This window comes from Oncorhynchus clarkii, chromosome 25 (assembly GCF_045791955.1).
Source record: "Oncorhynchus clarkii lewisi isolate Uvic-CL-2024 chromosome 25, UVic_Ocla_1.0, whole genome shotgun sequence".
Classification (NCBI taxonomy): domain Eukaryota; kingdom Metazoa; phylum Chordata; class Actinopteri; order Salmoniformes; family Salmonidae; genus Oncorhynchus; species Oncorhynchus clarkii.
In genome coordinates, this window is record NC_092171.1 from 5,542,592 (window position 1) to 5,559,107 (window position 16,516).

Here is a 16,516-nt window from a genome sequence, read left to right on the forward strand (position 1 = left end):
GCTGGCCTACTTAGTGCTTCCTGGGCTTACAAATTCTGAGAAACGTAATAATTCTGAGAAAAGCGAGGGAGAGACAGCCTGTCTGCCTGCTCTGTCTCCCTCTCTCCCCATCATAAAAGGCAAATGAAAAAAAGGGAGGAGACAGGAAAATGAAAAACACAGCATGGCTGCGTGTGTGCACGGACTCGCACAGAGAGAGGTCTTCAAATGAAAAGGGATCGCTTTTTTTATAAACAAAACACCTTTCCCTTTGAAAATGGTTTGTTTTTTTGCGTTGCCACGGTCATTGGTTTTAAAAGGTGAGGGCAGGAGGGGGGAGGAAAGCAGCACAGGCGAAAGAACAAATGCAAAGGCCTTTACGATTTAGGCCATGTAACTAAGCCTTGGCTAATGTCATCGGCCCTCTGAATAAGCCTTAAAGAAAAGAGCGAGGGGGAGCCGGGACTGGAATAAGCTAAACCGAATACCAATAAATAGGGAAGTCGAGCTCATCCTATGAAGCCCCCGTTGGAAAAACTATGAAAGTTGTTTGGAATAAAGGAAACAGCAGAGGGAGAACCCCCCTATCCACATCGACGGGACAGTAGTGGAGAAGGTAGAAAGTTTTAAGTTCCTCAGCGTACACATCACGGACAAACTGAAATGTTCCACCCACACAGACAGCGTGGTGAAAAAGGCGTAACAGCGCCTCTTCAACCTCAGGAGGCTGAAGAAATTTGGCTTGTTGCCTAAAACTCTCAAACTTTTACAGATGCACAATTGAGAGCATACTGTCAGGCTGTAATCACCGCCTGGTACAGCAACTGCACCACCCACAACCGCAAGGCTCTCCAGAGGGTGGTGCGGTCTGCACAACGCATCACTGTGGGAAAACTACCTGCCCTCCAGTACACCTACACCACCCGATGTCACAGGAAAGCCAAAAAGATCACCAAGGACAACAACCACCCGAGCCACTGCCTGTTCATCCCGCTACCATCCGGAAGGCGAGGTCAGTACAGGTGCATCAAAGCTGGGACCGAGAGACAGAAGCTGTTTTTCAATCTCAAGGCCATCAGACTGTTAAACAGCCTTCACTAAACACAAAGAGGCTGCACAAACAAACAATATTTTATACCATCTATTGGATCTTGCCTACGATGCTCTGTCATTGCTCATCCATTTATTTCTATGTATATATTCTTATTCAATTCCTTCACTTAGATGTGTGTATTAGGTAGTTGCTGTAGAATTGTTAGATTACATGTTGGATATTGCTGCACTGCCGGAACTAGAAGCACAAGCATTTCGCTACACTCGCATTAACATCTGCTAACCATGTGTATGTGACCAATAAAATGTGATTTGATGATCGTGGATTGGTCTAATGGGGGAAATATAAACGGTGGTGAAAAATCAAGCTACACTACTTTCAGATCATTTCCATTTCAAACTGTTGAAACGTCAGTTAACTGTGGCCTATATACGCAAGGCCTATTTTGTGGTTGTTTGCGAATAACACTCTGGTGAGATGGATGACCACAAATAGAGCTTCTACATGCACTGAAAATGTCCTCGTCGAGATTGATCCGTTTGTGATGTTGAGATTGGGATGCCTACAACAAGCCTACAACACATAGGGGCCTATTTGTTGGCCCAAATATCTCCACGGTGAACAAACGAGAGGAACCAACTGGCACGACGTCTCGTTCACCTGTGGCGAAGGAAACGTTCCAAAATGGCTTATTAGGCTAAGGTGAAAACTAGATCCACCCGAAACAAACCTAGGGCTCTAAAGGACTGAATATCAGCTGTCTTTGAATGAAAGGCAAATGCCAGTACAATGGAGCTCGCCGATTATCTTTTAAAGCTATACGAACGATCCAATGTTTTTGAAACAGCTGACAGACATTTCCCTAATATTTGAGACTTGTTATTGAGTTTTTACCTGAAATTGTAACATTCTGAAATTGTCGCAATGGCGGAAACCTATCCTCCCCACCAAAGCATGTAAAATGTAGATCATACAAATAGGATATGTTTTTTCATTTGTAACATTGTGTGGTGATTTCAGAGGTGGCACCAAAAAAATCCCTTAAAGTACTACTCAAGTAGTTTTTCGGGGGTCTCTGTACTTTAATTTACTATTTTATATTTTTGACAACTTTTACTTGTACTCCACTACTTTCCTAAAGACAATAAGGTACTTTTTACTCCATGCATTTTTTCTGACACAGCAAAGTACTCGTTAAATTTAGAATGCTTAGCAGGACAGGAAAATGGTCCAATTCGCGCACCTATCAAGAGAACATCCCTGGTCATCCCTACTGCCTATGATCTGGCGGACTCACTAAACACACATGCTTCATTTGTAAATTAGGTCGTGTTGGAGTGTGCCCCTGGCTATCAGTAAGTAAATAAATAAATAAATAAATAAATACAAATTGTGCCGTCTGGTTTGCTTAATATACGGAATGTGAAATAATGTATACATACTTATACTTTTTAAACAAAAGCATATTTTAGCAGTGACAATGACTTTTGATACTTGAGTAAAAGTAATTGGTTTAAATATACTTAAGCACTATTTTACTGAGTGACTTTCACTTGAGTCTTTTTCTATTAAGGTATCTTTACTTTTACTCAAGTATGACGATTGGGTACTTTTCCCACCCCTGACTGCAGTTTAAAGTTTGTATGAGAGGGTTAAATCGTACATTTTTGATCGGCTAACGTTACTGGACGAAGACATGCTTTTAGAAACTCTGCTTAAGTCATGAAGCTAAAATGTAATGAGTGTAGCCACTGACCACTGATTAAAAGCGGTGGTTCGCGCTTTCAGTTTTGCGCGATTGCTGCCATCAATCCATGGTTTCTGGTTGGGGAAGGTTTTAATACTCGCCGTGGGTACAACATCAACGATGCACTTGCTAATAAACTCGCTCTCCGGATCAATGTTGTTCTTCGACGCTATTCGGAACATATCCCAGTCCTCGTGATCGAAGCAATCTTGAAGCGTGGAATCAGATTGGTCGGACCAGCGTTGAACAGACCTGAGCATAGGCGTTTCCTGTTCTAGTTTCTGTCAATAGGATGGGAGCAACAAAATGGAGTCGTGGTCAGATTTGCCCGAAAGGAGGGCAAGGGAGGGCTTTGTATGTGTCGCAGAAGTTAGAATAACAATGATCCGGGATTTTGCCAGCCCGGGTCGCGTATTCGATATGCTGATAAACTTTAGGGAGTTTTTGTTTTCAGATTAGCCTTGTTAAAATCCCCAGCTACAATAAATGCAGCCTCGGGATATGTGGTTTCCAGTTTACATAGAATCCAATGAAGTTCTTTCAGGGCTGTCGAGGAATCTGCTTGGGGAGGGTATACACGACTGTGATTATAAGCGAAGAGAATTATCTTGGTAGATAATGCGGTCGGCATTTGATTCTAAAGAATTCTAGGTCAGGTGAACAAAAGGACTTCAGTTCCAGTACGTTGTTATGATAACACCACGACTCGTTAATCATAAGGCATACACCCCCGCCCACCTTACCAAAGAGACGTTTGTTTCTGTCTGCGCAATGCGTGAAGAACGAAGGAGACTGTACCGACTCTGATAACAAATCCCAAGTGAGCTATGTTTCTGTGAAGCAGAGAATGATGCAATCTCTGATGTCTCTCTGGAAGGCAACCCTTGCTCGGATTTCTTCTACCTTGTTGTCAAGAGACTGGACATTGGCGAGTAGTATACTCGGGAGCGGTGGGCGATGTGCCCGTCTACGGAGCCTGACCAGAAGACCGCTCCGTCTGCCCCTTCTGCGGTGCCGCTGTTTTGGGTCGCCTGCTGGGATCCGATCCATTGTCCTGGGTGGTGGACCAAACAGAGGATCCGTTTCGGGAAAGTAGTATTCCTGGTCGTAATGTTGGTAAGTTGACGTTGCTCTTATATCCAATAGTTACTCCCGGCTGTCTGTAATAAGACTTAAGATTTCCTGGGGTAACAGTGTAAGAAATAATAAAATAAAAAAATACTGCATAGTTTCCTAAGAACGCGAAGCGAGGCGGCCATCTCTGTCGGCGCCGGATGTTTATGTGGATATATTGAAGCAACATCTCAAGACATCAGTCAGGGAGTTAAAGCATGGTCGCAAATCGGTCTTCCAAATGGACAATGACCCCAAGCATACTTCCAAAGTTGTGGCAAATTGGCTTAAGGACAACAAAGTAAAGGTATTGGAGTGGCCATCACAAAGCCCTGACCTCAATCCTATAGAAAATGTGTAGGCAGAACTGAAAAAGCATGTGCGAGCAAGGAGGCCTTACAAACCTGACTCAGTTACAACAGCTCTGTCAGGAGGAATGGGCCAAAATAAACCCAACTTATTGTGGGAAGCTTGTGGAAGGCTACCTGAAACGTTTGACCCAAGTTAAATAATTTAAAGGCAATGCTACCAAATACTAATTGAGCGTATGTAAACTTCTGACCCATTGGTAATGTGATTAAATAAATAAAAGCTGAAATAAATCTCTCTCTACTATAATTCTGACATTTCACATTCTTAAAATAAAGTGGTGATCCAAACTGAGGAATTTTAACTCCGATTAAATGTCAGGAATTGTGAAAAACTGAGATTAAATGGATTTGGCTAAGGTGTATGTAAACTTCCGACTTCAACTGTATATGGATGGGTAGATGGATGACCCCCTCTGAGGTTGCCCTCCCTCTCACCTCTTCCTGGCGCAGGCCGTCAATGAGCTCCATGACCTTGGTGAAGTGGTGGCAGCGGTTGGAGTGGTCCACAATGTGAGTGGGGAAGGGCTGGTTCTGCCAGTGTCTCCATTCCCACAGAGACAGCTCCCTGGTTGGCCCGCTGGAGAGCAGCTCCACCTACAGCCACATACACAACATAATCATAAAATATACCACTTAGCAGATATTATCCAAAGATATAATGGGGCGGCAGGTAGTGGTTAGCTCGTTGGGCCAGTAACCGAAAGGTTGGTGGATCGAATCCCGAGCTGACAAGGTAAAAATCTGTCGTTCTGCCCCTGAACAAGGCAGGGTCACTGTTCCTTGGCCGTCATTGTAAATAAGAATTTGTTCTTAACTGACCTGGCTAGTTACATAAAGGTTAAATATATATTTTTTAATCTAAGATACGTGAGTGCATACATTTGTAGTGTGTGTGTGTGTGTGTGTGTGTGTGTGACTGGCCAATGTGTTTGATCCGTGCAAGAATTTAACCCATGACTCACCCGAGGTGGTGAGCCTTCCTGTTTTGAGAGGAAGCGGGACCGTCTTAGAATGGGTGGAGCCTCCCCCTCCCCCAGTTTCATCGTAGACTCCCAGTGAGTGAGCTCAGAGGGGCTAAGGAAGCCATCCTTCTTCACACTCTCCTGGTGCCCGACTGGATCATTAAAACACAAGGGGGAAGCCGTCTTTATACTCCAAAGCTGAGAGAGGCCCGTTGTCTGTCTTTCAACTGTTACAAAAGCTTACAATACAGGTACACGGAGAGCCAATACATACACTACCGTTCAAAAGTTTGGGGTCACGTAGAAATGTCCTTGCTTTTGAAAGAAAAGCAACAATTTTTGTCCATTAAAATAACATCAAATTAATCAGAAATACAGTGTAGATTTAGTTTATGTTGTAAATGACTATTGCAGCTGGAAACAGCAGCCCATTATCAGCAACCATCACTCCTGTGTTCCAATGGCACGTTGTGTTAGCTAATCCAAGTTTATCATTTTAAAAGGCTAATTGATCATTAGAAAACCCTTTTGCAATTATCTTAGCACAGCTGAAAACGGTTGTGCTGATTTAAAGAAGCAATAAATCTGGCCTTCTTTAGTCTAGTTGAGTATCTGGAGCATCAGCACTTGTGGGCTCGATTACAGGCTCAAAATGGCCAGAAACAAAGCACTTTCTTCTGAAACTCGTCAGTCTATTCTTGTTCTGAGACATGAAGGCTATTCCATGTGAGAACGCTGTGTACTACTCCATTCACAGAACAGCGCAAACGGGCTCCAACCAGAATAGAAAGAGGAGTGAGAGGCCCTGGTGCACAACTTAGCAAGAGGACAAGTACATTAAAGTGTCTAGTTTGAGAAACAGAAGCCTCACAAATGCTCAACTGGCATCTTCATTAAGTAGTACCCGCAAAACACTAGTCTCAACGTCAACAGTGAAGAGGCAACCCCCGAGATGCTGGCCTTCTAGGCAGAGTTGCAAAGAAAAAGCCATATCTCAGACTGGCCAATAAAAAGAAAAGATTAAGATGGGCAAAAGAACACAGACACTGGACAGAGGAACTCGGCCAGCATTCTGGAGTCGCCTTTTCACTGTTGACATTGAGACTGGTTTCTGACAAGTTTCAGAAGAAAGTTCTTTCTGGCCATTTTGAGCCTGTAATCGAACCCACAAATGCCGATGCTCCAGATACTCAACTAGTCTAAAGAAGGTCAGATTTATGGCTTCTTTAAAATCACCACAACCGTTTTCAGCTGTGCTAACATAATTGCAAAAGCGTTTTCTAATGATCAATTAGCCTTTTAAAATGATAAACTTGGATTAGCTAACACAATGTGCCATTGGAACACAGGAGTGATGGTTGCAGATAATGGACCTCTGTACGCCTTTCCATTTTCCATTTAAAATCAGCCGTTTCCAGCTAAAATAGTCATTTACAACATTAACAATGTCTACACTGTATTTCTGATCACTTTTATGTTATTTTAATAGACCTTTTTTTTTTTTTTTCAAAAGCAAGGACATTTCTAAGTGACCCCAAACTTTTGAACAGTAGTGTATGTCAAATGAAAAATATTTAGTTAAATGCAAACACTGCTCTGGACAAGATGCCCAAATATTTGGAGCACAGTGATAACAACACCAAGACTATTATCTATGAGAGTCTTTGCTGTCGGTTCAATTCAATCACAGACATGCCAAGAGCCCCAGCCTCTCTTACCTAGATCATGCGGAAGAATAAAGGACTCACGTTGGCCCTCCAAGGAGTGGGACCTGCGCCCCCTCCAACCCCCGGCGAGCCGCCCGCTGCTCTCCCGGTGGTCAAATTGGCCACAGGTGATGTGCATCTTGTGCAGGGCGGGATGCACCCCGTCGGGCAGCATGCGGGGGTTGTGGGGGAACATGTGGAAACTGTGGCTGTTCCCCACGATAGACTTGTACACCTTGCGCTTGTTGCTCTGGCTCTGGTTATAGGTCTGAGGGGGAAACAAAAGATGTCCGACAAAGAGTCGGGTGGTTGCAGATTAGGGGGGCCGCGCTCAAACAAAGAGCGTTTCAAAACGTAGTCAAGATGATTTAAAGCTATTTCATGCTTACAATGCGTTCAGAACGTATTCACACTTTTCCCACATTTTGTTGTGTTACAGCCTGAATTTTAAAAAGTATGAATTTTTAATGTGTCATCACTGGCCTACACACAATACCCGATGGTGTCAAAGTGATTTGCTTAACAAGTCACATAATAAGTTGCATGGACTCACCCTGTGTGCAATAAGTGTCTAACATGAACTTTTTAATTGACTACCTCACATCTCTGTACCTCACACATGCAATTATCTAGAAGATCCCTCAGTCAAGCGGTGAATTTCTAACACGGATTCAACCACAAAGACCAGGAGGTTTTCCAATGCCTCACAAAGACCAGGAGGTTTTCCAATGCCTCACAAAGACGGGCATCTATTGATCGATGGGTAAAAAGAAAAAAAAAAGACATTGAATATCCCTTTGAGAATGTTTGCTGTTAATTACACTTTGTAAGATGTATCCATACACCCTGTCACTACAAGGATACAACCATACGGCCAATGGTGACTTTAAAACAGAGTTTCATGGCTGTGAAAGGAGAAAACTAAGGATGGATCAACAACATTGTAGTTACTCCACAATACTAACCTAATTGACAGAGTGAAAAGAAGGAAGCCTGCACAGAATAACAAATATTCCAAAACATGCATCCTGTTTGCAACAAGGCACTGAATTAGTACTGCAATAAATGTGGCAAAGCAATTAACTTTTAGTCCTAAATACAAACTGTTATGTTTGGGGCAAATCCGATACAACACAAACTTCTAAAAAACTTGTTTTCACGATTATGAGGTATTGTGTGTAGATGGGCGAGAGGATATATATATATATTTTTTTTTAATCCATATTGAATTTAGGCTGTAACACAACAAAATGGGGAATAAGTCAACGAGTATGAATACTTTCTGATAGCACTGTATCTAGACGCAACTCTAGAGCAAAATGTTTTTGGCGGTTGATCAATGTGTGACGAAACAGGATAAACATGGATTCTTAAAGCAGTGCCAGGTAACACAAAGTGCACTTGAGGATGTTTGGTCTATCTTCGCACAACAAAAGGAAACCAATATAAAACTGTGAGATGCCTGGGAAGGAGCCAGACACTTGTAAACACTAGACAGAGACTCCAGAGCCAAAAGCCGTCAGACACAAAAGACTGGACCCGGTTGGGGGTTGTGGAATTTGGTATTTTGAAAGAGTTGAAACACAGCTAGGTCTAGAGCACACTTTGTACCTCAGTCTCGCCCGCTCTATTCAACTGTCTAAATAAATAAATAAACACGATGGAAAAAAATAAGGACATTCCATTGACCTGGTCCTAGTGCCGTCTTGCTAACCCTTATGTTAATTGCCATGCCAAACAAACACGTTTGGCATGACAACAATCATAGGAATGACCGTAGAGGTACAGCGCAAACAGATGTGGGACCATTCCTAAGATTCCAAAGGCGGAGTTGTCTCTCACTCTCTCCTCTCGTCCCTCGGCCAAGATGACCACTATGCGACCCTGGCGTTTGCGTCCGGTACGGCCCATGCGCTGAACCAGGCGGATGGGACTCTTCTGGGCGTCGAAGCACACGATGAGGTCCACCTCGCCGATGTCCAGCCCCTCCTCACCCACGCAGGTGGACACCAGGGTGTTGAAGCCCCCCTCCCGAAACATCCGCATCACCTTCGGTACAGAAATCGATACATTTTATCAGGATTACAGAAATGTTCACTGTGCCTGTATGTGAAGTCAATCTTAAACATGTATGTCTGTTCTGTCAAGTCATGTGGTTCTAATGATTTAGTGGGTAAGAGCATGGTGATGGCAACACGAGGGTTGTGGAATCGATTCCAGCATGGGGTCAGGGCCACAAATACTGAATATGAGTCACTGAATGGTGCGGAATTACCATATTTGCGTGCACACACACACACCTGTGAATATATACTGTACTTTGTTTGCATCAATAAATTACTGAACCATTATACTGGTAATTGAATCCAGCACAGTTTAGGATTAAGGTAAATGTTTCCTTGTACAGCAGCTCTCATGAAGGCACAGAGCTGAAGGCACAGTGCTACTGTACTCTGTGACATCATGTCCTCGGTGCCTCAGGGAGTTGAAGAGGAGCTGAGCAGGCCTATGCATTAACTGCGTGTCTCTGTACAAAACAGAAGCCTTAAAATATTCAGGAGTCGGGACCAATGCAATTTATCGACGACCTGCAGAGGCATGATACTTATGAGCGGCATAACATTTTGTGCTAAAGTACAAATGGGGGGGGGGGGGGGGGGGCAGCTAGTTCTTCAAACGCTACTGTCGGCTATGTTTCTGTAAGTTAATGGTGGGTGCTACATTTAGCCTAGAGGCTAACAGTTTAGCAATTCAGTTGATTTGCTGGTGGTTTTTTGAAGAACATAAAACATATCATTTATATATAATCGTTACCTGAACTGGCTGCTTTCTTTCTTTATCGTAAATCGCCTTACCTTCTCCATTGTATACAGGCCTACCTACGTTATGTTATACCTATGGTACAGGTGTGAAAATATATTTCTACCAGCACACCAGTCTCCCATACCCTAACTATGCAAATTAATCAACAAAACTCTTTGGGTCTCCTTAACGTACATATTGTCATGAATTTTACTTGTGATTTCAACTTGAATGTGTTATTGTGCATGTATTGTAATATCCATGTATTTCAGTATATTTGACTGCCAATGTGGATATCAGTACATTTAAATAAATAAATTAAACAAAATATTGGCAGCTCGCCAACACACAGTGACAAGACAGAGCAGGATGTGTTAACTATCTAAGCTAAGCATACACTCTGTCTGCCAGTCAGGAATAGAGAAGGCTGAGGGCCTGAGAAGACAAAGCCTAATATGGTCAATGTTGTAGCCGTCTCCAGGACACAAAAAAACACCTTAGCTTCAGTCAGAGCTGCTAAGCAACCACATTTTTGGATAACATTGAATGTTTGTGCCGTTTAGCTTTGCTCAATACAGGTATTTGGGAGGCACTTTCCAGTGTGTCTTTTGTTGGTTCATTTGGCCCAAATCCCAGTACAAGTACAATGTAAACCAAGCCATGTTAATCAAATACTACCCTTTATAATGACGTTATCCTGGCGTTACCTTGAGCTTGTGTCATCAGTCTTGTCACCTGGTGTGACAGTGGCACATGCATTCTGTTTTTTTATTTATCAAAATCAAATCGCATTTTATTTGCCACATGCGCCGAACACAACAGGTGTAGTAGACCTTACAGTGAAATGCTTACTTACAAGCCTTTAACCAACAATGCAGTTTTATGAAAAATAAATGTTAAAGAAAGTATTTACTAAAATGTTAAAAAATGCTAAAAAAAAAGATTAAAGAGCAACAATACAATAACAGTAACGAGGCTATATACAGAGGTTACGGGTACAGAGTCAATGTGTGGCGGCGCGGGTTAGTCGAGGTAATATCAGACCTCTTCTTGAGGAGATAGGACGCATAGAAGGAGGTAAGTGAAGAGAGGGGTTGTAACAAAGCAGCCGTGGGTCTGGGATTCAAAGCAACACGGCAACATACTTGCGCAGGCCTATGCACTGAAGGTGGTGGTCCAAAAGAGTTCTTCGACTGTACACATGGGAAAACCCTTTGAAGAACCCTTTTGGGTTACAGGTAGGACGCTCTGTGAAAAAGTTCTTCAAAGGGTTCTTCCATGTGGACAATCGAATAACCCCGTTAGGTTCTGGATAGAACATAGTGTTTTTACCTCCAGCTGCTCCTTCTGGGTGAACCCTTTGACCCCCTTCCCTGCCGAGGCCTGGCCCATAAAGGTCATGACTTTGACCAGGGGCAGGTGGCGATTTAACATGGCGGCAATCTCCTGCACACTCTCCCGGAACGACGAAAAGATCATCACACGTGTGCTCACTTCCTGGGGCCCAGAGCCTGGACCAATCAAAGAGGAGAGGGAAAAGAGGTTACTTACAACCAATGGAAAGGGGGCAACCAGCGCTCACTTCATGTAGTTGGAAATTCAGTATACTTCTTAATTTCCTTTTAGGCAACATTTCCTACTGAAATACACACTGCATACATTTGGTTAGTGCCATCCTCAGTGCGTGTGTGTGCTCTTACAACCGATGAACTGCTTATTAAGTGCATCTGATACTACTCAAAGCAAATACGGACTAACAACACCTGGAGCACACTGACTTTAACCATGCCATTCAAGCCTGCGGTTTACCTCGGCTCTAGTTAAATATCTTAAAAGGATGAGTCATTGCTAAGAGTCTGATGCAGTTAGTCGCTACTAACAAGACAGTAAATTACCAGTGCTGGAGCTCTCAGCCCATGTTTTAAAGTGCCCTAGCACTACCTCCTCAAGCTTCTGCAGTTTGGGGTGGCTGTAGATGAAGGGCTCCTCGGGGCCTGAAAGCAAAGCGCAATACACGACAATCAGGTCCGTCAGGGCCCACGACACCCTTCATAATAAACATTCACAATTAGGAGAAGCATTGGTAACGCTTGTTTTTTTTTTTTTTTACAGCCAGCTGTTGAACAGGTAGTTATTTAGAAATGACTTGTTACAATGGTACTTGACTAATAATTGCGTATTAATTACACTCTGGTTTCTTTGAGATTCATCGACACAAGCATCACTTTGCACCATTTGGTACCAGGTAGTTCTTTGAGGTAAGTACCAAAAAAATACTTATTGTTACCACAGTTTCTTAGTATTCACCATGTAAATACCAGGAAAGTACCAGCCTGGCTGTAAAATAAAGTGTTATCATGTGGCTTCAAGAACTGTAGGAACAGGGCTGTAGGAACGGTATCCTACCGGTGGGCTTTACAAACATGGCCGCCATCTCCTGGTACAGGTCCATGAAGGTGGCGTTGCGCTGTAGCTCGTTCCTGGCTCGAGACTTCTCTGAGTTGGCATAAATAGAGAAATCACCTGAGCAGAATGCTAGCTATCACTTGAGTGAGTGAGTGAGTGAGTGAGTGAGTGAGTAGGGAGGTGCCTCCTACCTACCTTTGGTGCCATCCATGATGCCCTGGACATAGAGGAAGAGGGAGCGCAGGCCCATTTGGAGCAGCAGCTCGTAGCCATGGTACAGGCTGATACACAGGGCAAAGTCCCCCTCCAGAGCCCCTTGCTGAGCCCCCTGTTAACAGCCAGGACCACAAAGAGAGGCTTAATGTGTGTAGCTTGACTTAATTTGACAGCAAGACATAACATGACGTAACTTGACATCGATTTGCAAGTCAATTTGACATTGGATTTCCATCGCAAAACAGCTTGATCATAGAAGAAAATGAATAGGGGTTACTCTGAGGACATTCCTGCTCCAAAAAAGATGAGCATTGGTTGGCTATGTGTTACAAAATGTTCATAAAGTTATTAAAAGTATAGTGTAAGTCAAGGATTGCCTTTCTCACAGTGTGTGTGTGCGTGTGTGTCGTGTGGTGGTGGTGTGTGGTGGCACTGTGTGCCTGCATGCATCCGTGTGTATACCGCACCGTGACGTGGGGCGGAGGGTTCTTGCGGAACTGTTCCCGGGCCAGGATGAGCTGGTACTTGGTGAGGGAGCGCAAGTCACGGTGAGACATCGCCCTGTTCTGGATCAGACGGCCCGTGAACCGTTCCAGTACCTGGAACAACAATGGGCGACACAGACAGGATAAGTTGAGCGCCTACTTCAACAGACGCAACACAAAACCGAAGAAGGCTCTGCAATTATCTGTTCCCTATTTTTTCTGTTTGTGGCCACAATATTCATATCCTTTAATCTTCCCAGCAGGAGATTGAAGTCTCCAACAGGAAGCCCTGGAACCAGTGTGACTGCAATTATTCAGAATAAGATAAGTCAATTATAGGCTGGTATAGAAGAAAAATAAGAAAATAATGCTTTGTATGGAGTCCTCGATTCACATAAGTCGCTACTCACATTATTTACAGAACCGATAATTCCAGTGACCTTTTACATCGCAAAAGCATATTAGATAGATACCAATCGAAGATTGGGTGCGTTCTCAGCCCTCTCCTGTACTCCCCGTTCACCCATGACTGCGTGGCCATGCACGCCTCAAACCCAATCATCAAGTTTGCAGACGACACTACAGTGGTAGGCTTGATTACCAACGACGAGACGGCCTACAGGGAGGAGGTGAGGGCCTTCGGAGTGTGGTGTCAGGAAAATGACCTCACACTCAACGTCAACAAAACAAAGGAGATGATCGTGGACTTCAGGAAACAGCAGAGGGAGAACCCCCCTATCCAAATCAATGGGACAGTAGTGGAGAAGGTGGAAAGTTTAAGTTCCTCGGCGTACACATCACAGACAAACTGAAATGGTCCCCCCACACAGACAGCGTGGTGAAGAAGGCGTAACGGCGCCTCTTCAACCTCAGGAGGCTGAAGAAATTGGTCTTGTCACCAAAAACACTCAAACTTTTACAGTTGCACAATCGAGAGCATCCTGTCAGGCTGTATCACCATCTGGTTCGGCAACTGCTCCGCCCACAACCATAAGGCTTTCCAGAGGATAGCATCACCGGGGACAAACTACCTGCCCTCCAGGACACCTACACCACCCGATGTCACAAGAAGCCCAAAAAGATCATCAAGGACAACCTGAGCCACTGCCTCTTCACCCACTATCATCCAGAAAGCGAGGCCAGTACAGATGCATCAAAGCTGGGACCGAGAGACTGAAAAACAGCTTCTATCTCAAGGCCATCAGACTGTTAAACAGCCATGACTAACATTGAGTGGCTGCTGCCAACATACTGACTCAAATCTCTAGTCACTTTAATAATTAAAAATTGGATGTAATAAATGTATCACTAGTCACTTTAACCAATGCCACGTTATATAATGTTTACATACCCTACATTACTCATCTTATATGCATATACTGTACTCTATACCATCTACTGACGTTCGCAACAACATCTGCTAAATATGTGTATGCGATCAATACATTTTAAATTATTTGAACAATAAAAGATCCCCTGAATCAAAACCTGCTTTGAGCAGTTGTGTCTGTCACTTGTGTGTACTTAACCAGAGTGTATGTTTATGTTTAGTGCGCGATGACAGACCAAACATTCAGGGTTTTTTTTCTTCTCTTCTGGGTTTTCGCCCAAACATTCTGTGTTAATTTGCCGCCAGAATCATCTCATCTGCGCTTCTGCCAAAACTTCACACAGCAGATGTCAGGACTCATGGTTGGAGCAGAGTAACAAACACAGCAGACAGACTGTGCATGTTTCCATGCTCATACTAATGCATGCCCAATACATTACTTATTTCTAAGTATACTGAACAAAAATAAACGCAACATGTAAAGTGTTGGTATCATGTTTCATGAGCTGAAATAAAAGATCCCAGAAATTTCCATATGCATAAAAAGCGTACTTCTCTCAAATTGTGGGCGCAAATTTATTTACATCCCTGTTATTGAGCATTTCTCCCGTGCCAAGATAATCCATCCATCCAGGTGTTGCATATCAAGAATCTGATTAAACAGAATGATAATTATACAGGTGCACCTTGTGCTGGGGACAATAAAAGGCCACTTTAAAAATGTGCAGCTTTGTCTCACAAAACAATGCCACAGATGTCTCAAGTTGAGGGAGCGTGCAATTGGCAGCTGATGAAACTGGGTTTATACAACTGAAGAATTTCTTCAAACTGTCAGAAACTGTCTCAGGGAAGCTCATTTGCATGCTCGTTGTCCTCACCAGGGTCTTGACCTGTAGCGTCGCTAGCTAATGTCAACGTTGTGAACAGAGTAACCCATGGTAGTGTTGGGGTAATGGTATGGGCAGGCAGGCATAACCTACGGACAACGAACACAATTGCATTTTATCGATGGCAATTTGAATGCACAGAGATACCGTGACAAGATCCTGAGGCCCATTGTCATGCCATTCATCTGCAGCCATCACCACGTTTCAGCATGACAATGCACAGCCCCACGTCGCAAGGATCTGTACACAATTCCTGGAAGCTGAAAATATCCCAGTTCTTCCATGGCCTGCATTCTCCCCAGACACGTCACCCATTGAGCATGTTTGGGATGCTCTGGATCGGCGTGTACGACAGCATGTTCCAGTTCCCGCCAATATCCAGCAACTTCGCACAGCCATTGAAGAGTAGGACAACATTCCACAGGTCACAATCAACAGTGTGATCAACTCTATTCGAAGGAGATGTGTCACGCTGCATGAGGCAAATGGTGGTCACACCAGATACTGATTGGGTATCTGATCCATGCCACCTTTTTTTTAAGGTATCTGTGATCAACAGATGCAAATCTGTATTCCCAGTCATGCAAAATCCATAGATTAGGGCCTAATGAATTTATTTAAAATTGACTGACTTCCTTATATGGAACTGTAACTGTAACTGTAACTAAAATCTCTGAAATGGTTGCATGTTGCGTTTATATTTTTGTTCAGTGTAGTATGCTAGTGACCGTCCATTGACCTGAAGAAAGGTCATAGGTAAAGCAAGTGAATTAAAGGTGAAGCAACAGGGCAAGGTGCACAGGGGGTGGGGGCCCTGGGTGCACATTTTGGTTTTGCCCTAGCACTACACAGCTGATTCAAATAACCAACTCATCCTCAAGCTTTGCTTATTTGAATCAGCTGTGTAGTGCTTCAACCAAAACGTGGATAATTTTTTATTTATTCTCATTATAACCCATATATTATCATTATAGTCTAAAGACCAGCTTTCCCATGAGCTCTATTTCAGACACCCACCAGTTGGCAGACAGAACTCATGAGCTGCAGGAACGGGAGGATGGTGAGTACTGCAACCCACAACACTGACAGCTCGTGTTCATATACAGTGGCATTATGAAGCCATTCAAATTCAGTGGAAGGAAAGAGAAGATAAGCGGAGTGGGCGGGGAACCGTTGAGTGAAGCGAGCATGGGCCTGGGAGCTGAACAGGGACTAAAGTTGGGGAAAGCGGAATTTTATGCAAATCTTCCGCGATATCGCGGTGTGAGTGACCAATCGAAGCTCGCCATCATTCAGCCCCAACTGGATTTGCTGACAATGGCTGTTGATACCAAGCTCTACCTAGGTTGCTTGCCAGCACCCCCATGAAGGTGAAGCTAGCATGGCTAGCCGAGTGCCACTCGGTCTATCTTGGCCGTGAGGCTTACAGAGCAAACTCGGTGAAGGAGCTCTCTCTCC

General features: G+C 43.7%; 1 protein-coding gene across 3 annotated transcripts in view; it reads right to left on the minus strand.

The window, feature by feature from the left end:
• Nucleotides 1-16,516, minus strand: part of LOC139383244 (FA complementation group M) — a 69,957-nt gene that overhangs the window by 30,981 nt on the left and 22,460 nt on the right. The window contains exons 5-13 of one of the 3 annotated variants that reach the window (XM_071127690.1): nt 12,824-12,955; nt 12,336-12,468; nt 12,141-12,230; nt 11,630-11,728; nt 11,067-11,245; nt 8,775-8,981; nt 6,975-7,200; nt 5,227-5,378; nt 4,700-4,858 (exon numbers count right to left, since the gene is read on the minus strand). In XM_071127690.1, the coding sequence (XP_070983791.1) occupies nt 4,700-4,858; nt 5,227-5,378; nt 6,975-7,200; nt 8,775-8,981; nt 11,067-11,245; nt 11,630-11,728; nt 12,141-12,230; nt 12,336-12,468; nt 12,824-12,955 (1,377 nt within the window). Of the gene's footprint in view, nt 1-4,699; nt 4,859-5,226; nt 5,379-6,944; nt 7,201-8,774; nt 8,982-11,066; nt 11,246-11,629; nt 11,729-12,140; nt 12,258-12,335; nt 12,469-12,823; nt 12,956-16,516 lie in introns of all 3 variants that reach the window. The other 2 variants (XM_071127688.1, XM_071127689.1) reach the window with 2 other exon arrangements.